At 32.5% G+C, this 22,012-nt stretch overlaps 2 protein-coding genes across 2 annotated transcripts; one reads left to right on the forward strand and one right to left on the reverse strand.

The window, feature by feature from the left end:
* Positions 1-3,026: 3,026 nt before the first annotated feature.
* On the forward strand, positions 3,027-5,760 carry LOC132752820 (cysteine-rich motor neuron 1 protein-like). The gene is made up of 4 exons (XM_060743207.1): positions 3,027-3,170; positions 4,339-4,506; positions 4,895-5,026; positions 5,607-5,760. The coding sequence occupies exons 1-4, from the start codon at positions 3,134-3,136 to the stop codon at positions 5,711-5,713; spliced, it is 444 nt and encodes a 147-aa protein (XP_060599190.1). The 5' UTR covers positions 3,027-3,133; the 3' UTR covers positions 5,714-5,760.
* A 3,377-nt stretch (positions 5,761-9,137) lies between these two features.
* LOC132752819 (proteasome subunit beta type-4-like) lies at positions 9,138-17,680 on the reverse strand. The gene is made up of 8 exons (XM_060743206.1): positions 17,522-17,680; positions 14,065-14,191; positions 13,437-13,516; positions 12,559-12,705; positions 12,048-12,129; positions 11,027-11,143; positions 10,473-10,561; positions 9,138-9,716 (listed from the first exon to the last, which is right to left on the reverse strand). Exons 1-8 carry the CDS (start codon positions 17,629-17,631, stop codon positions 9,704-9,706), a joined length of 765 nt encoding a protein of 254 aa, XP_060599189.1. The 5' UTR covers positions 17,632-17,680; the 3' UTR covers positions 9,138-9,703.
* Positions 17,681-22,012: the final 4,332 nt, after the last annotated feature.

Consider the following 22,012-nt stretch of genomic DNA (forward strand, 5'->3'; position numbering starts at 1 on the left):
ACTTCAAAAAAATATTGTGCGAAGATTATTCCATGACATTAAAGCTTATTTATTGACAATCATTAAAAGAATTGTATCTTTTTTATTGCAATTATTATGTAACTATTCTCATCTAAAACTCGTGCCATACTCAAGATGGAACATTATTTCGTTCTGTGTATACCGGTCACTGGAAAAAAACATTTCTTTACGAAATTTATACTCTCAGAATACAACAAAAATGACACTAGGATAAGCTGGAAAAGAATATTAATGAAAGAAGATATGAATAATATAACCAAATTATCTGAAAACAAATACATTACAAAATAAAACCAAGAACAGATCTCATTTTCACATAATTATGAATAAAGTGGGCATATTTTATAATAGAAGTTACGAATGCGGCAATAGAATTAAGATTTAATTAACACAATGTAAATTGTTACAAATGAGTATTGGTACAAATTAGTATTGGTACCAATTAGTATTGGTACAAATGAGAATCGGTACAAATTAGTATTTTTTAAATTAGTATAGCAATATTTAAGTCTATACAGCCAATAATAATGTATTAAAACATGTTCACGTATGACTTTCTAATCATTCTTGAAGTGATTGATACGTCAGTATTGAAACTTTTGTAGATGACTAAATTCGCAAGTGTTATATGGTATTCCAGCGAGTACGTGAAAACAATAGTTTAGCTGGGCATACAGGAGTGTTTATAACGGAAGTGTTGTGAACTATTTCGCTTTTTGATCTCATATTTGTGTGTAATTATGTACTTTAAAGAATCTATGAAATGTTACTACATTAGAATGCATTTATTAAACCATTGTTATTGATATATATAGAGCTACTGTATATATACTTATATGAAATAATAAAACAAAAAATAAAATAAAAAGTCTTCATATAACAATTAGCTATTTGTATTGTCTATTTTGTTACCCACAAAAAGTCTATGTTGACTATTGAATGTTATATTACCTTATAAGCTTATTGAAACACGTTCGAATCTGTGCCTTGAAACAACCAGTGCTATAAGTAATAAATGTACAGTTTCTTGCTAAATGAAACAACGGCTTACCCTTGACAGGGTTTGAATACTAGTCCGACGCGATAACCACTCGGCCATGCTACCACAAAGACTCTTTATATTATAGTATTATATTCACTCCATGAAATATTTCCAGCGCGCATAGCAATCGGTTAGAGCGAGACTTGTAATCTCGACATTGCGGGTTTGATTCCAGGGCTGACTAACTAAAATTACTAATCAGTCTTTCGGATGAGACTTTAAAAATAAATCGAGGTCCCGTGTATGGGTGCTTAAACACTTGCCACGCTAAAGAACCAAGAGAAGCTTCTGGAATTGGGGTGTTTTTTCTGTATCTATGATTGCACTATCAACTAAAATATAAAATGACTAATACTCTTCTGGAGGACTCGCCCATAGGCAATGGGCAACCGGTGGCGAGTTAAATACACATGAAACATTTAATGCGTTGCCATGCACGACCATCTGTATTGCGGCTTGACAGTTATAGTAACATGAAAGCATATAAAGTCAAAATAAAGCGGGATTTGAACCCACATCGGGGCTTTGTATCTTGATTTAACCTTTTTTGTATTGAAAGTCACATGCAGGACAGGGTGACCCGGATTCACAGTTCTGTATTTTTATTAAGCAATAGAAAGCCTTTCATAATGGCATACATGGAACAATGTCACACCCAGAGAAATAGCCAGCAACCTGACCATGTAACTGTACAGTTTGCTGATATGTACGTTAAGCTTTTGTATCCTTAAAGGCCCATTATGCCTCAGAAATTTTTTTTTTATTTCACAAAACCTTAAATGTTCGGTATCTTGTTACAGTTTCCAAAAAAATACTCATTTGTCATATAGATGAACTACATGTATCTTTGCTTCTTTTGGCAATAGTTGGCAATTGGTATAACTATAGTGAATTAGTATTTTGTATGGAAGTCAAAATATTATACTTTGTTTACATCGTACTGCCTTTACGACACATTACTTGCATCCATAGCTAATTTCTTTAGCTGTTGAACATCTTACATGCTCTAAATCCATTATTAAAACATTATTAATATTATGTTTGGCATTTCTAGAGAAGTTAATAAATATGGATTTCTAAGGAATAATGTGCCTTTAAATAATAAAAAATCTGGAATTGACATTTGCAAATTCAAAACTGAAGGTTTTACGTTAGACGAAAAAAAGAAAAACGTTTTAAAGTTCATAATTTCAAATTTGCCAAACAGTAGCAGCGAATACATTTGTAATTTCTCCATGTTAAAATCACTCTAGTGCAATCTATGCAGACTGGCCCTCTATAGCATAGAGGAATATGTTAAGCTCTTCCCAAAGTAAGACTTTACAATAGATAACCTCCATAGAGCAAACACCTTACAGCAACAACCGAATTCTTTATCCTAGAAAGGATTTTGGCTGTTCTATAGCGGTTGTACTGTATTTTCTGCCATTTTTTTTAAAGCTGACCTGGTGAGTTAGCAGTAACGGACTTATATAATTGCTACAAGATGCCGCGTCCTCAAGTGCATGCGTAAGTTCTTTTAATTTACATAAACCCAACAAAAAAACCTCATATTAACATGAATCACCGCCCGGGAGGGGTAACACTCGACTTTCTCAACTTTTTCTAATCGGTCTAAACAAGTCAAGAAAATTAAAGAAAAAACGTTTTTTTCATTTTTACTTTATAAGGGGTGGTCCAAGTATGAAGTATCAAAAGGTTGTTTTGTCCCAGTATGAATATAATTCATTCAATAATTACCAAGTTACAGTCAATTATAGACAGAATATACAGGGAAATTCAATAATTGAACCTTCAAAATCAAAATTAGCCAAGGTCAATTTGAGTTTGATGTACATGAGGTTCTTATCCTAAAGAATGTTGTATCTTGATATAAAGTAAATTCATTTATTAATAACAATTGAAGTTATAGCCAGTAACAGCCAAATTTTTTTTTTTCAATAATATGACCTTTAAGTATAAAATGTGACATTCTTCTTATCTTATTATGTTTAAGGTCAGTTGAAGATCTATAAAGATAGCTCTACATTGTAAAACTTGACAAACAATATTCATTTATATAGCGTAAAAATGTGGATGTTATTTATCCTTCCGGCTTTAATTCAAGGTAACATATAAGCGATACTTGTTAACCTTTTAAAAAAGTATATTCCATAACCGTTTGCATTTCGAATGATTATTTTCCAGGAAAGTGGCACACAACTCTACATAATTAATGACATATAACGGTGGAGCACTCTTCCGTTATTTAGCAGTCTCATGTGTCCATTAAATGATTTAAACAAATCTTAGACAAGAATGACAAGTTGCACTGGGCTTAAAGTTTGGTCTGATCTGAAGACTTGGAACCAATATTGTCCTCAAACAATTTGTAACTTATTTGACCAATGAAACAATATTGTCCTCAAACGATTTGTTACTTATTTGACCAATGAAACAATATTGTCCTCAAACAATTTGTCACTTATTTGACCATTGAAACAATATTGTCCTCAAACGATTTGTCACTTATTTGACCAATGAAACAATATTGTCCTCAAACGATTTGTAACTTATTTGACCAATGAAACAATATTGTCCTCAAACAATTTGTCACTTATTTGACCAATGAAACAATATTGTCCTCAAACGATTTGTAACTTATTTGGCCAATGAAACAATATTGTCCTCAAACGATTTGTAACTTATTTGGCCAATGAAACAATATTGTCCTCAAACAATTTGTCACTTATTTGACCAATGAAACAATATAGTCCTCAAACTTTGACCTTAGAAAAGCTTGTATACTAGCTGTTCGCACTCATTTTGTTATCTTATTTGACCCAAGAAACAATATTTTGTAACTTATTTGATGAAAGGAACGATATTGTCCTTACTCATTTTGTCTTTAATTTGACTCAAGGAACAGTATCGTCCTCATTTATTATGTTACTTATTTGACTCAAGGAACAATATTGTCCTCATTTATTATGTTACTTATTTGACTGAAGGAACAATATTGTCCTCACTTATTCTGATACATACTTAATCAAAGGAACAATATTTTCCTCACCCATTATGTAAGTTATTCGACTCAACGAATGATAAAGTCCTCAGCAACCAACATTACCAGAAACAACGACTGGCAGCTGCAATCATTAATGTTAAGCATAATGATATTCTATAGACTGTTGTCCTTTTATGATTCATGAGGGCATGCCATAAAAAGACACGATGTCAAACAATTTTGTCTTTTCTTATCAGTTTAAATATTAAGTATCCGCCATTTTTTTCAGTAACCAGCGCACTTCCTGGTAAACGTGGCGCATGCGTCGTGCAGTGTGTCCCAAGTTCCGGTCAATACCAAGATCTTGGGTTGGCGGAATGTCCATCTGATCACGAATGTAGAAATACGGGGTGTGGCGCGATGTGTTTTCCTACAAGTGTTGATTCACATGCTATAAGTTAGTACCCTTTTTACTTTTTCATTCAATGGAGTCGGTAAAAAAAACACATCAATGGTTAACATAATAAACAATCAAATTCTAAACGCCACAAAATTGTTTAGTTTTAAGAATAGTCAAGATAATAATCATCAAATCTTCGTTTTTTCTATTTTAATTTTCTTATTTTATACACCACATGAGTCAGGAATAATTAATTAGTTCGCCACAACCATGTTCGTGGTAAATCGGCATTACTCGTTACATTCAGTGAAAATATATAGTAAGTATCTATAAATGATCAAGAGCTATAAGAAGCATCAACGCGCCGCTTACTAAAACTTTAGGATGCGGAATATGACGAAGTTGTCCGAATATTTACAAGTTATTGCTTGAACACTTATTGCAGACGCTAGAGGATCTTGTATCATGCTGTGCGGGGATCCAGTCAACAAGAAATGCGGACTTAATGGATACGATTGCTCCTCAAATGGGTGTGGCAGAGAATGTAAACTAAGGGCGGATTATGTGCAACCTCCACGTTAGTATATTATATATCAACCATTCTTTCATCTTTGGTCATGATTGTATGCTTGTTATATAACCATGTGTTCGATATTCCTTTGCCGCACACAGACTCCACCCACTACATAATGTATTTGTTTTGATTCCTAGAATTTGTCCCATACCACGGGGGAGAAACTGTTACACGAGGGATGGATTTCTTATGATAACTTGTCAAGAGTTCTTGTGATAACTGTCACAGAGTTCGTCGGAAAATATTTGCATATACTTCAAAAACACTCGTTTTAACAGTATATATTGCTTTGCTGTACTCAGAATTCGCCCAATACGTGTTGTATACCATATTCCGTTGTCATACGAAACATTTCATGTGTGTTTTATTTTGGTCATTTTTGGACGATAAATTCAAATGCAGCATATAAATTACATTGTAAATGTAAACATTCATTTATCATATGTCAGTAAGACGGTAATGGATCGGGATTCGGGAGGTCTTAATGTTCACGCAATCAGAGGAGCGGAATCAGTTATAAATTTCCTTTTTAAAAACTGGCCTCGATACGTAATGCATTATACATGTATATTATTCATTTCAGACTGCCCAGCGTTCCATTGTGACCTTCACTGTCCTACTGGTTACTATAGAAACGACCTCGGGTGTGACGTATGTCAGTGTGCTTATACTATAGTTGACTCTAATTGATTGCAAGCATAATTTTGTAATGGTACATTAAAGACATTTTCCTTCTAGTCATTGTCGCATTTTTAATTTTATTTCTAGAAACATTATTTTTATAAACTTTTTAGATTGCAGTTTCACAAAAGGTTAAAGGTCAAACGTGTTCCTTTTCTTTTATGGATTGGAGAATTCTTTTATATAATATTGCCAATAAATACTGGTTTAACTGCATGTGGTATTAAATATAACCACTTAATCTACATATATTTTGAATCATCATGGTTTTATCCCGAAAAGCCCATCTCACAAATATTTATAACTTTAAAATAAAGAAAACGTATAAATGTGTTTTATAGTCTGTGTTCTGATATAATACATTCAACATACATTTAATGAAATGTAATATTTTGCAAAGTCAACTAATTACGTATTTTTGACGCGTTTATATTTCTATTTCAAAACATTATTTTTGCGAAGAACGCGCCCTTGGGCACAAGAGCTCTGTGACGCGAATATATGACTAAAGTACACGAGAAATCATGCCTATGATTAATATTTATGAAATTTTAAATGAAAGACATAGCAAACAGAAGAGATATTAAGGTTGTCTTACTGCAATGCTTTCCCGCCAAAAATATAAAATCGGCCAATATCGTAACAAATCGGTCATTTCAGGAACGTTATTTTTCACATGTTCAATCATTTTTTTAACGTTTATAACCGGAATTTAGTACACAACAAAAAAGGGTTGAGTTGTAAATAAATAAAAGGTTCAAAAGTACTCGGTAATATGTACATATTGAAGTCATATAATAATTGACACTTTAAGAAATATAGTTATACGCTACCAAAAAGTCATGCGGCGTATTCAGGGCTATCAGCACTTTGATATATAAGTTTGTGCATTCCAAAGATATCTTTAATTGTTTTGTTTATTACAATACTGGTGTATTTTTACGGAGTAAAGCTTTAATTAAATGAAATTGTAAATTAAAAACAATTGATCATATTTCTTTAAATCTGTGAACATTTGTAAGTTAAATAAAATTCTTTAGGTAGTCACTTAATTGCATATGACTGTACAGAAATCCAATGTACTTCGGATTGAAACAGGTGGATATGGTGCTAATAGATTACCCCGAGAGGAACGCATATGTCAGCTTTGCGATAGTAATGAAATAGAAGATGAATTCCATTTTATATGTGTTTGTAATAGTTACTCTAATATACGTTCTCTTTACATTAAGCAATACTACTACAGAAGACCAAGTATGTTCAAATTGATTGAATTATTAAGAACCGAAAAGAAGTCTGAATTAATAGGTTTAGGTAAATATTTGTATTATGCTACAAAACATTGAATTGAACTACTAAATGCTCTGTAAATCAATGTATAAATTTGTCTCGTTGTATTTAAAAGTGATATTGTTTATTTCTTGAAATTATTTGATAATGTGTCTAGTATGAAACATTGTTAAATGGAATCTTATCACAGCATATGATTAAGTTTAAAATCCATTTTTTTTTTATATCTTTAAGAATGTAAACGCTTTATAATAGATAAGCTCACTTTAGTACTAAATGGTGTTAACGTTCATTCTCCAAAAATATGTAAATTGAAAATTTGTGCTACAACTTTGTTCATGTACCATGATATTGTGTTTGATTGTACTATATAAATGTGTGTAATATGACTATGTACTGAATGTATACGTCAATAAATTATCTATCTATCTATCTTGAAACTGTTTGACTTCCATTTAAATGTTTAATCCTATTCAAATGTGAAAACCAGTTAGTTGAAATTCTTATAATAAACCAAAATTGTGATTGTCCATTTTTTGGGCCTCGTATATAGAGACGTACATAAAATGCATATAGCCAAGAGGTCCGGAGTGTGTCTTGGCAGTTGGCACTGAGGCTGGTACCAGGTCCGGAGTATGTCTTGGGTATTAGTCTAACCCACTGAGGCTGGTACCAGGTCCGGAGTGTGTCTTCGGTGTTAATCTAACCCACTGAGGCTGGTACCAGGTCCGGAGTGTGTCTTCGGTGTTAATCTAACCCACTGAGGCTGGTACCAGGTCCGGAGTGTGTCTTGGGTATTAATCTAACCCACTGAGGCTGGGACCAGTCCGACAGGAGTTAGAACACACAGTAGTTAAAACAAAGTAACTTAAAATATAAACACTAAACATTACCAAAATTCAAAAAGCGACTGTGACATTTCTAGCAAAATACAGGTGTTCTAGATTTAGACCTCACCTTTTTCTTCATCTACGGCATAGTTATTATTCGATATGACCTTTTTAAGGGGTGATGGACGGGGAGGCAACGACTTTTTTTAAAGGTCATATCATGATATGGTAAAATTTCCAGTTACTGTCGGAGGAAGACATTAGGTGTCCCTTCGTGCATCATTTCAGGCACGGACAGGCACACGAGTAGAACCACCAACGTTCTGTAAGCTATAACTGGGTAACGTCCTCATATGAAAGAACCATAAGTCCTTGGTAGGATTCTTACCATCAGCGGCAAGGAAAAAGTGTTTCACAACCAACGAACTTGACCACTCGACCACGGACGTTTTTATCACACTAACTTTTATTTCTCGTTATTTACTGTGAGAGGACCTGTATCATGTGCTGCATTAGGGGTTTAAGTTGTTGTTTTTTTTTCTTTATGAAAACACACCCGTTCGAGAGGTGACCCTGATGCATGTGACCTTGATTTAAAAAAGACCCTAAGTATTGTGAGTTTGGGGAGATGGCAAACCTGCAAGCCCTTCATTACTAGTCCAGCACGTTATCACTGAACCAAAGATACGCTCCAAAACACTATCATACTATTGTTTGTAAATTTGGTTTATATACACACCAAAATTTCACCATATGGGGGAGACAATAATGCCTGGTCTTCGAACAGTATAGAGCCAGACTACCAATACACCCATACAGTCTGGTTGTCTGACTTAACCCTCTTGACAACTTAAAGATCCTGTAACACAATTTTTTTATGGTTTTATATCATAATTACGATGCTCAAATTATGATTGATCAATTTTGTAAGTTCCAAAAAGCATTATTTATAAAGATATTACCGAATTTAACATTTCATGTAAATAAAGGGAGGTAATTAAAAATTTGTTTTCTATAAAGTCTAAGTAAAATTTTCAATAAGAAATGAATGCATATATTGTAATATGTACAAATATTTGTTCTACATATTTTACATATTCTTCGATGTTTGAAAATTGTTTTATAAGCATAATTATATACATATACGAACATGTATATAATTTCATTTAAGTGTGTTATACAACCTCAATTACAATTAATACAATGTAACGGGCAATTAGAAATTCAAAAAATACAAATTTGGCATGGTCTTAATTCAAAGCAATACATGTTTGTCATATGATATATCATAAGAGTTTAAGAACACACACTGATGAGTTTAATTTAGCACTTTATTTTTACATCACATACAAAATGAATGAATGGGTGAAATTGAACATCACAATTCATGGAGCAATGTTTACTCAATGTAATATCAGTTAATATAGAAGTGTACAACAGACATATCTTAATTCTGTATTTGTCTTACAAATCAGTATCATATTAATTAACAACAAATACTTGTTCGAAGAAAGTAAAAGTAAATACAGTGTCTGTGCATGAAATTGTTTTCGTACCCAATTTAATCTTACTTTAACACAGTTATTTCAATATGTCTTTTTATTTGTTTTTGTTTTTATTTACCAGAACTTCAAAATATACGCCATAGCTTTACTGTAAAAGAACACAGCTCTTTCATAGATAAATTACATATATTCTTTTTTCCTTTATAGCACTAATATGTAATAAAATCCGAAAAAATAGTTCCGGAGCAGGAAACAGCCGCCAAGAAAGTAGTCCGTACAAAGAAAGTAGTCCGACCAAGAAAGTAGTCCGTCACAAAAGTAAATGGTCCAACAAATTAATGATAAATAGTGAATGTGAGATTGCTGTTGAAAGTTTATTCATATCCCCTGAAAAATAAAATAGAAAATATTTAAATGACAGGAATTTAGCTTCATGCCAATATTACTTATGTAAAAAAAGTAAACAGAACAGAACAGGAAGTATTTTTAAGAAAAGATAAACTTTAGTTTCAGACCCCGTCAGGGCCCAGTCGTTGTTTCCTTGAGCAAGAAACTTTACACTCATTGCTCAGTACTGGTTGGTTCCAGGAACGGATTCGAAAGTGTGTTTATAAGCTTATAGCTTCCTACACGATCGAACTAAAATAAATTCTGTATAAACCAACTTTATTTGACCTGTAATAGGGAACGCAGCTTCCCCTACATAGTTTATTTATCTGTTATTCAAATTAGACACATTCAGAAAGAATTTCAGAAGATTTCAAAACATTTCTGTTTTACTCAATGATGAGCATTAGTACATCTTTAACACAAAATACTAGGCATAATTACTTCATCCCTGTCTTTATGAAAGTACAGCAAGGCAATATAGTTACATATAGAATGATACTTCTGCCAGGGAGTTGTTCAGATATTTTCGTATGAATGCAAAAATTTTCTGCTATAACATTACTGAAGGGAAGTTTTGAAATTGTGTGTTTCTTTTTTTCATTATAATTCAGTTTTATAGAGATAGATATTTAATATTTATGCCAGTCTTTAAACCATTATAATATATATATTTTTTCACCATACTGGTACTGTAGAGGATATCTTAATTTATCTACATTATTTATTATCATTATAACTCGACATAAAACTTACTTGATTAAATGAGCTATTTCCCAGTTAGGTTGTGAGGCAACTGGGGTCCTGATTTCTACACCATCTTTTGTTACTATAGCAATCTCATACTGCAATTACAACAACAAATTCCTTAACATAAAACCAAGGGTGTTGGTATATTGTAAATATTCCTAAAATACTGTTTATCAGGTTATTTTTGTGTACAGCAAATTTCCCAATTCTGGCAGTAATCTTATTTTAATGAATCTAATTTTAGCAATTTTGTTGTACATGTTTCTAGTTTTGCGTTATTCTACTGACAAAAAGAGACCACTTTTTTTGTCAGAGATTTACTGTTTTCACAGGTAATGATGTATTGCTTACAAGTATGTATTGGGTATTTCACACCTACTGCTCTAAAGCAGAAAATAAAGTTCGAGAAACTTGGAATTCCGGTATTTAATAAAGGTAAATTCAGTGAACCTATTTTTCAAGGTATTCACTGCACATGAATATAGTGAGTTAGATACTCATGAAAAAAATCTGATATGCAGGACCGAATATCATGGCAGATATGATATATATCATATTACCTTATTTAATGACCTAGCATCTCTGTAGTACAACACTCTCATACATTTATCAATAGTTTCTACAGCTTGTTTAGCATCCATGTTCGGTCTCTTCTCTAATGCATCACGGAGTAATGGCTGGAAGTGAAAAAATAGAAACATATCATAAACTAGTTTATTAGAGTCTCCTCCACATGTACACATTATAGTATACACATAGTAAAACTAACAATACATTTTTACAAATGGTCATTCTTGTAGAGAATTCAGGGCTTCCATTAAGTTCCAAAATTCGGAAGTTTAGACTGCAAAATCCTTGACAGTCACATTGGAAGTCACATAATATAGGTAAAGAAGGAAAAGCATTATATATTTTGGAAATCACAAGCCAAAATCAAGGAGTAAATGACTCCCAAACTTCCGCTAACAGAATTTTAGGATACTATTAAAAACTATGGAATGCTTAACATCTTTACACATGCAACATGAACTACCATATACCACTGTCATAGTGCAATATTCTATTGAATTCTGTTTTGCCAGATTTCAAGTTACTCAGACACTGTAATTGTAAAGATAATTATTATGGTGACTTTCCAGCTGTTTGAAAGAGTCTTCTGGTAACATCGGAGGATTATTTCAGATACAGGCAGAAACCAGAACAGTACCACAGATATTCCATAAGCTAGCTGGATAGATTCCCCTCATGAAAAAATGCAAAGTCCCTGATGTGATTCAAATCCACAGTGGTGAGGATTTAACATGGTACTGTACATAAATTTTCACTGCAAATAAAGTTACTATGTAATCCTATGTTTTTGGAGGACAAAAGTTATTCCTTTACAACTACTTAACAGAATTTCCATGGTAAATGACAAAGGTTTTATGCATGTTGCACTTTTCTGTTCAACCAGATCTATTTTCGTTACTGCCATGATGAGGCAAAAAAGGCAGGCTGTCACCTCTCCCAAAATCAAAAGAGCTTGCGCACAGATAGATTTCCAAATATAAATATTATTCAACATTACAGAACATAAAATACCTGAGCGATATATGCTCCATAACCCGTGGATACTGAAGGTGCCTGGTACGCTGTACCTATCTTATCTACGTAACCGAGAAATCTGTAATATACATGTACATGATCATAGTATAACTATAAATTATCTGATGAATGAAGATTAATTTTAGAAATAGTATATCTGTGATGAAAATTTTGAAAATGTATTTAAAAGCAAAAAATTATGAAGTAAACAAAGACAGTTTGCAACACATTGCAAACAGCACTTAAATCCATATAAATTTAATGCCTAAAAAGAGGTGAAAATATGCAAAAATAGCACTTACTGAGTGGTCACGCAGTAGAAATATAATGATAAATACTGCAAAATTAGTCATTAATCGCGCATAACATGTAATATTATTACTTGAATCTTTGCATCTACTAATTTTTTTTAGATCTTAGTACATTTTACTGTGGTTTGATTTGATCTGGAGGCATGCAGCTTTAAAGTTTCATATTATCATCTTATATATATAAATATTAATCTTACGGCTCTTCATCGTGCCAGCCAGCCACAACGTAAGTGTTCCACAGTGGATTGATGTTAGATCTTCTGTTGTACATGACTCGTGTCAACCAGGAGAATAAGCTGGACGGTGTATACCCAAACCCATCGTTCAAACATTCCTCGTCTATTCTGTTAACATAGAGATTGTTATATTAACTTTTACCACACTACATATCTTCAATGACTAGCTGAGCTTTCAAACTGGACTAAACTATTAATCATTTTTAGGGAATATTTCAAAATATGTACTGACTGAATAGCAAACAGTGCAGACCATGATCAAACAGCAATGATGTGCTGGTGATCTTAGACTGCAATGGCCCTCAAAGGGTAGACTTAGCCATCCCCTTCAGGCTAAGGATGTATTCAAATTTTCTTAACTTGCCAATTGTTGAATTTATATAAATTTGCATCAAACTTTTCTAGTTCAGTGTTTGTTTGATTGGATTTTACGTCACACTGACTAAATATAGGTCATATATGTATGGCAACATTTCAGCTTTACAAGTGGAGGAAGACCTCCGGTGACCTTACATGCATTATTTCAGGCACAAACGCCAAAGGGGTAAGTAGAACCACCTATGTTTCATAAGCTAGCAGGATAGCTTCAGTACATGAAAAAATCCAAAGTCCCTGTCTAAATTCGAACCCACAGCTGAGAGTGGCAAGTGTTTTAAATCAACGACCTTAATAATCAGCATGGACTCCCACATAGTTAAGTGTACATGTATGCACTTTTAACCCTATCAAACTGTAACTAAGTTTTCTTGTTACTTTCGAAAATAATTCACACCCAAAACCTGGGACAGATCATTATTTATATGGCACTATTTTAATACATTCATGGAAGATTCACTTACACTCTTTGTTCAATAATTTCTGATAAGAATTGGTAGTCAGCATAGTCTCCACTAGCTCCTACAACACATGAGTCATTTACCTGAAATATAATCACACAGAAATTGTATATGTCATATGGCAACTTTTCAGATGCACTAGTGGGTACATTTGTGCATTATTCCAGAAATGAACAGACATCTGTGTAAAACTATAGACTAAATTCAATGTCCTAAATTGGATTTGAACCAAAACATGATGAGGTTCTAGTCAGTAACCATTACCATAGGGCCAAGGAGGCTGTTAACTTTTTATCTTTCTTTTTTTTCATATTAAATTTGTTTATTAGATTCATTTCTGTAAATAATAGTTAATAGAATATAAATTTTTACTTAAAATTAATCTATGAAGCTTTACAGTTATCCTTAAACTGCTGAAACTGAAATTATTAGCCAACAGTATAGAGCCGGACCAGAAAGCACAATAGTGTAGACTGACAAGACTCTAAACTAACACTGTTAATTAACTAATTTTGATTTTTCATCTTAAAATCTCCAAAGTTGATAATAGAAATTTCCGATAAATGTAGGCTGGACAAAAAAACCTCAGCAGATTAAGAGTTAATCATGTGAGATTCTTGTAATGACTTACCTTCAAAATTCTTGAAAGATCTCTAAATCTAGCCATAGATCCATATGACCCTAATTTATCTGCAGCTATCACAACACCACCATTAAATTTTATACCCAGAACTGATGTTCCTGTAACTGTTGGGTACCTGAAACAAATAAATAATTTTATAACAGAGGGTGCCAGGGTCAGCAAAACCTGAATTTATATTACTTGTGAATTTTACATAAAGCATTTCTTTACTTGTCCGTATGAATTGATACTCTGGAAAAAATTCACTGGTCCGTACAGACTGTGGGACAAAGTAGTGTTGAGTGAACTATGCAGACGAAAGTATGTAGTTCTAAGTGTATATTGTCTACAGTAAATCAGTCCACAAGTAAATTAAAATAATGTGCCCTCTGATGGATATAAATATGGCAGGGATGAAAATTAGCGGTCGCCCAGTCGCCCACGGCGACTTAATTTGCAAATGGGCCACCAAAAATTTCAAAATAGTCGTCCAGTCGGCGACTAAAAAATCGGCCGTAGATTAAATTAATATCCGCCATTAAATCAACTCATGTGAAAAATCAAAGGATCAAATTGGCTCCAAAACAGGGCTCCAGATAAGATGCGTATACGCGTAAATTACGCATGGAAATAACACGTTTACGCATTCAAAACAAAATTTAAGCGTATGAAAACGCACACAAAATTCAGGTTACGCATTGAGCAACATTTCTTTCGCGTAAACGTAACCGAAAGTAAACTCTGTGATTATCTTATTTTTAATTTCGTCTGAACGCTTTGCAAGCGTCTACCGGTAACTTCCTGTAGTTCCGACCATCATCGGTTGTTATCGTATGTATAGTATGGTGGTGGAATTAACTTCGTATGAATGCTTTGCAACGTCTAACGGAAACTTCCTGTAGTTCCGACTATCATCGGATGTTATCGTATGTATAGTAAGGTGGTGGAATTAACACAATTTCATAAACATCCGGTACAATGTCGCTGTCAAGAGTTAAAACGATTGACTCGTATTTTATGCCGAAAAAATCGGCGAAGGTTATAATTAATGAAATAATTAGCGCTGCCACGTATGAGCAACAGAAACATGCCTCAGGTTCAGATAAAACATATGCCGTTTGGAAATGCAAGATTGTAAACCAAGGGAGTCCAAAAAGCAAAGGAAATGACTTTGACATATCTTGTATTACAAGAATGATAATGCAATAAACATGGAAGCATAATAAATGTTTTACTCTTTTACATACATTTATTTTAAGGAGTAAAAATACTCCTGCCAAATTTCAGATTTCAAGTTTTACTCATTCACAAAAAAATCAATGAGTAAATACTCATTGCCCTAAAAAATTATCTGGAGACCTGTCCAAAATTATTAAATTGGCTCAAGAAAATCACGATTGGCTCAAACTTCCACTTTTGGAATCTCCAGTCTAAATTTAGCATTTGCTATTTTAAGAATGGAAAAGTACACATTTGGTTTTCCATTTTTAATTTCCGCTTTACCGCTTCTTATCTCAAACACAGCGACACAGTCTACTTCTTGTGGGTCATTGACTGGTTTATATTTTTACTTCCCCTTCTGTATTAAATATCGATATGAAAAGAAACACAGTCTAATACACTGACCCTCACCGTTTGTTTACATCAGCTGATAAATATGACACTAATTGTCGTGAACATACCTGGCAGTTTGTTGAATATGCTTTGGAAATTTGGTTCTAAATATTTAATATGAAACAATGAGTTGTGGCATCCCAAGATTACTCAAGATTATCGCTAATCAAATCTGAAGATTGGGTATTAAATAGGGACAAATTATGTTCTGCAGTTGACAACTTGACCTGTTGACAGTAAGTTTGCATTCAGTAAATTTTAAGAGTAATGGTTGTTATTTTATGTTTTTGTTTTTTTTTTTCACTTTTTTTTCTTTGCGGGAGGGGGTTGATTGCCATTTTATTCTAACCTAATTATGCCTTTACAAGAAATTTATTTGACGTTTGGCTTTACAGAGAATTCCTTGGAAAAAAAGAGTGACCTTGATTTGACTTAAAATCAAACCCCTAAAGCTCTTGCAGAAGTATTCATTTATAAAATAAATGGCTTATGACTATGAAATATTAAAGAAAGATTCAGTTAAGTAACATACAAACAGAAAATGCCTTCAGATAACTTATACTGATTCCTGTACTCTTATAATGACAGTAGTACATGTGATTTTATTCCTTAATTATCTTAATTTAGTTTAGAATTTTCAATATTATTTTCTTCACTCTTCTTACTTTCAAACTTGTTTCTTCTGTATTATTTCAGATACAGATAGTCTTCAAGCCAAATCTTTGTCATTAACCAAGCAAGCTGAAGCAGCACATTGGAATGTGTTTCTGCTGTTACTGTCATGCCACTGACTTAACCAGGCAAATGTCATAGCTACTGAGCTGCAAGCTTTTATAATTATTGACTGTAAATTTTATAAGTTTGATGTGGTTATATATGTGATAAATGTAGGTACCAAAATAAAAGTGGACAATATAGTTTATGTTTTTCTAAATACATCATGCCGTTACATTCTGCCTTGTACCATTCTGCCTTATTTGAAAATAAAATACAGGCACGCAATTTTCGTTGCCAAAAAATTGGCTAAAAAAATTTGCCAGTGGTAGTCCCTTTCTGTTCATAATTTGTTGGTCCACTAATATATTTACTGGGCCACCAAAATTTTACAGTCAGTGGCCCAGGTGGCCACCAAGCTTAAATGGTTAGTTTTTATCCCTGTTATGGTCATATAATAGCGAGCTCAACGAGCTGGCCCAAAGGGCCTGCTCCTACAGCGAGCTTTCGGTAACGCGAGTACCTGCATAGTGATGGTTTTGAAAACTATCGTCCGAAGTACCGAATTGGACACATCGCATCTTTTCGAATTACAAGATAACGATAAAAACCGATGTACTCTGATTGAAATCGGAAGCGTAGACTGGTGTCATGCGCATTTATATAGGAACCATAATAGAAAGGGGAAACCAGCATAAACGGAAGCAGTGTATAAAATACCGAATGAAAATTTTAAAACGGATAATGTAAAATAAAAATGAACGATTATTTTAAACTATTTTAGGGTAAAAGAAAATTGAGCTCGCTTTGAGGCTTTGCCTTTTTCATATTAGTGATATGTGTTACCAATTCAGTCTTTTAGAGCTCGCTTTTCATTGTGTTATTGATTCACAAAAATAAATAATCTGACATCAAAATTGAACTAAATAGACCACTTGCAGAAGGTGTGCTTTTCTTACTGTACATACTTTTATAACAGCTTAACAAATAATTACTGTTAAATTACTCGATTACTCATGTGCTTGAATAAAATTACTACCCCACCCACAAAAAATTACCATGAAATTTGCAGTGTCACTAAAGCCGGTACATGATTTCAATAACGGTTGGAAACAAACAAGTGAAGAAAGATACTTACAACGTTCTTTTGATGGGCTCATCCTTACTGTTTAATTTTCCCCCTGGAAAATTGTAGAAGCACCCTGGTTGAGGTCCATTTCTCCACAATTCTGTCGATATCGCTTCCATTTTTACCGGAAGTTTGTAGAAATTGAAATATTCCGTATCTTACGGAATACATACCGGAATTAGTGTCCTATTAATTGACAGTCTACGGTCTTCGTGAAAGACAGACCTATAACAGAATATTATACGGTGTCATGAAAAATGTTTACTTACTTACTTGAAAAACAAAAGAAAAAGGTTAAAAATAAAAAATAATAATAATGTGCTAAAGAATATCTTTGTTTTTTGTTTTTTTAGAAGTCTCGATTTTCATACATTTTCATCAGGTACGTATATTAATTAACGTTAATATACGTACCTGATTTTCATGCATGTGAAATAATGATGTTTGTATATAGTGTATGACACTCTTTTTTTTTTTACTTTATATATACTAAATCAGTTGATTGTGAAATAAGAAATAATCCACTTGTAAGCAAATATTTTCTAAGTGTTATTTTCTAAGTATTATTATTTTAGAATTATAAATTTAAGTGACTTTAAAAGTGTAAAAAATAAAATGATCCACCATAAAATTTACTACATTGCATTTGTTGGATAAGATATCAATTTATTTCTGTGTCACGTGTATTTCATAAAGCTGTTTTAGTACATGTATATCTGATGAAAAAGTTCATGAAACAATTAAAGACAGTAAAAACCTTTGGCAGTGTCTATCCTAGGAGGGGGGATTCACTCATATTTTTGAGAATTCCCCCCCCCCTATTTTTTTAAGGCAGGGGGGAAATTTTACATAGAGAAAGAAGGAAAAAGACCAATAAATGTAATAAATTCTCACTTTTCGATAAAAATTCCCCCTCCCTCCCCTGTTTTTCGAATCCTTGAAAAGACACTGTTTATGCATGGGCGTCTCTTGAAAATTTTATTTTTAACATATACATGAATAATGTATAAATTTAACAGTATGAAATGCTGTTTTTAGTAGGTTTCACAATGATTTCACAGGCTTTAATAAAATATATTGACAAATTTATTTCATTCTCGGTATTCTATAATCATTTTAATCAGAATACAAACAAAAAATTTTACAATGCACTGACAATATAAATATATATAAATAAACACTTTTTATTTCTGCTTTTCAAATTTCGAAAATGCCCTTCATCTTGATGACGTCATTTGTTCAAGTTATGGCAGTTGCCATCAAATATGCATTTAAGCTTCAACGTTGAATTGCATTTTATGAATAGATCTATATATTGATAAATATAATATAGATAATAAATGTATAGAAACAAATTTATTTGGTGTTTTCTTTTTAACAGTTCTATAATCACTCATTGCCGATTTTTTTATTGTTTAAAAGAAATTATATTTATAGAAATATTTGATAATTTGTAATTTTTTTTAAAGTACATTTTTTGTGTGATTGTTAATGTATTAATTAGATGTTGTTGTTGTTTGTTTTGTCTTTGTTATTTTAAGTTTGCGTATATAGTTTTTCGGTATTATATCAGCGGACGTCATTTTCATATTTTGGCAAATATATAAGAATATAATTATGTGTGAACACCCTTTGTAAAACTCTTATTTTTGTTAAAGTTTTCATAAAGATTCCTTTATAATCTATACAGTTTGCTATTGAACCAAAAATAATAGAATGCTTACGGAAGATGTATTTCATCAAGTTTGAGGAAGTGTTTTATTGAGTTTGGCATAATAAATACTTGACTAACTTAAAGAGAAACATTCTTCCTAAATCTTATAAAGTTTGCTATTGTACCAAATATTTAATGGTTATTGAAGAAGTATTTCATTAACTTTGGCATTGTTCAATGGTCTTACATATATACAGTTTATTATTGCATTCAATTGTTTTATTTTTTTACTCGTACCAAAAATACTTCAATGCTTACTCAATATGCACTTCATTGAATTTGGCAAAATACATACTTAGCCAATTAACAGAGAAAAACAGTTCATTAGTATCATACAATCTGTTACTGTATTCATCACTTTTTTGAATACCAGAAATATTTAAATGCTTACTGAAAAAAATGCATTTCATTTATTAATGTTAAGGAAGAAAGAGGACTTATTATTGCCTTTGCACTAATGCTCACCATTTGTATATATGGGATGTGTATTTGACTTTTTTTCATCATTTCTTGCTATAAACATTTGTACAATGTTTAATGCTGAATACAATCTATTGTTATTGTCATTATTTATCTCGAAATTTCGAGTTACTTATCTCGAAATTTCGACTTACTTACTTGAAATTTCGACTTCCGTAACTCGAAATTTCCACTAATTTACTCGAAATTTCGACTTCCGTAAGTCGAAATTTCCACTAATTTACTCGAAATGTCGACTTACCAACCCGAAATTTCGACCTAGTTACTCGAAATTTCGACTTACTTACTCGAAATTTTGACTTAGTAACTCGAAATTTCGATTTATTAATTCAAAATTTCGACTTATTTTTCATTATATGGTAGATATATAGGCCATATTATGTTACAATGGCAGTAAGTACTTAACAAATGATTAATCTGAACCAGTTAATATAATATAGGCAAGAGTTCAGATGTATGATAATTATGTCCCCCACCGCACCCCACTGTTTGGGACGATTGATTTTGCCCTGTACGTCCGTCCGTTCGTCACTCTTCATTTCCTGGAAAACCAAATGACCAAATGACCTAGAACCTTCAAACTCTATAGGGTGGCAGGGCTTATGGAGTAGACGACCCCTATTATTTTAGAGGTCACTCCATCAAAGGTCAATGTCACTGGGGTATGAACATGAAAGACGCATTTTTTGTAATTCTATTCAAAGTTTTCATGCTTATTATAGTCCTTTGTTGAGATGCAAGGCATTTCAGTATTTCATTACTGCTAAAACCGAGATTGATATAGCTTTTCTCCATCGTACAATTGCACTCCGTACTTTATCTTATATTATCTATACTCTTAGTAACTCATAACTTTTTTGTGGCCATTCTAGTAATCACGGATCTTAATATAAATCCGTGATATATATTAATGAAATATCTAGATATTTCTGTGAACTGCCAACCCTTCTCGCGAGTGTTAGAGTAAATAAATATTGTGAGAGAAAGTAAAAACCTGAAAATGATCATTATCAGGACAATGAGACATTTTGAAAACTCCAGGTCATTTTTAAAATGTTTTTATTAGTATAAGAGTGAAGAAAGGAATAAAAGTAAAAGCACAACATGTCACCTTACAGTTATCTTAACCTCGACCTGTTTGAATTGGTCTAGATTATGCAGGGTGACAATGTGTTCAAATGTGTGATACTTATTGTAGTTTGATGTGACTTGTATTTTCCTATGTGACTTGTATTTTCCTAAGTGCATATGGAGTTTTACTAGGTTGTTGTAAATTTTAAATTTTTGAAGTGACATCTGCGATGCTTGATAGAAAAAAGCATCCAAAATCTTCCTGCATGGCTTTTTACTGATGACAATTGAGAATAATTTTGTTTCATCGTTCGTCCTTGGACTATTTCATTTCTTTTTTTTTTCCTTTTCTTTTTTGGATACTTGACTGTTTAAACAACGGATGTATTCTTAAGCTCGGGACTAGAGAGAGATATATAAGCTAAGAGTTAACTTTTTCTAAAATGAATGGAGTCTTAAAATGTGTGCATTGCAGTTTAAATCTGCGGACAGACCTAGACCAAGGAATTTTGAGTTTGGAACAGATGTTATTTAAATGACTTGTCTATATTTTGAGATGTTTCAGGACTTGGCATTTTGACTGAGGGATTGAATTTAATTGATGTCCAGATTTGCATCTTATTCAATTTTGATGTTTTTTCTTCTTCTCAAGATGAAAATATTAAGATGATAAGAGGACATTTTTCAAACATTTAAATAAAGACACGCCAATCCCATTTTCAACTTTGTGAACGTGTCAATGTATCCTTATCAAATTCTTCAAGGCTTTACGGGAAGTACTCTTAAAATAATAATATTTCATTATTGTAAGATGTGTTTATAAAACCTGGGACAGGAGATTTAATTGCTTCATTACTTGCTTTAAATTTAGAGTTTAATATATTTGTAATTAATTGTTTATCAAAACATAAAATATGATAATATATTTATTACATCATGTGAAAAGTACATGTATACACATGAAATAATATTTACCCTAATATGTTCAATTTCTGTTTGTTTGTTTTTTGTTGTTGTTTTTTTTTAACTTAATTGGTGCCGTATCGACATTCACGCAATCGCTTTCAGTGGTCAATTAATCGCCACGTGCGCCCAATACGCATACAACACCTTCAATGAACATTTTGACCGACCCTCATGTACTATATTAACGCGCCCTCTATCGGTGGACGTGAACTAGGTCAGCCGAATTACTTTTTATAATTACGACACAACAAAGTCCATAGCTATTGAAA

Source organism: Ruditapes philippinarum, unplaced genomic scaffold (assembly GCF_026571515.1).
Source record: "Ruditapes philippinarum isolate M1 unplaced genomic scaffold, ASM2657151v2 ctg6857_1_1_1_1, whole genome shotgun sequence".
Lineage (NCBI taxonomy): Eukaryota > Metazoa > Mollusca > Bivalvia > Venerida > Veneridae > Ruditapes > Ruditapes philippinarum.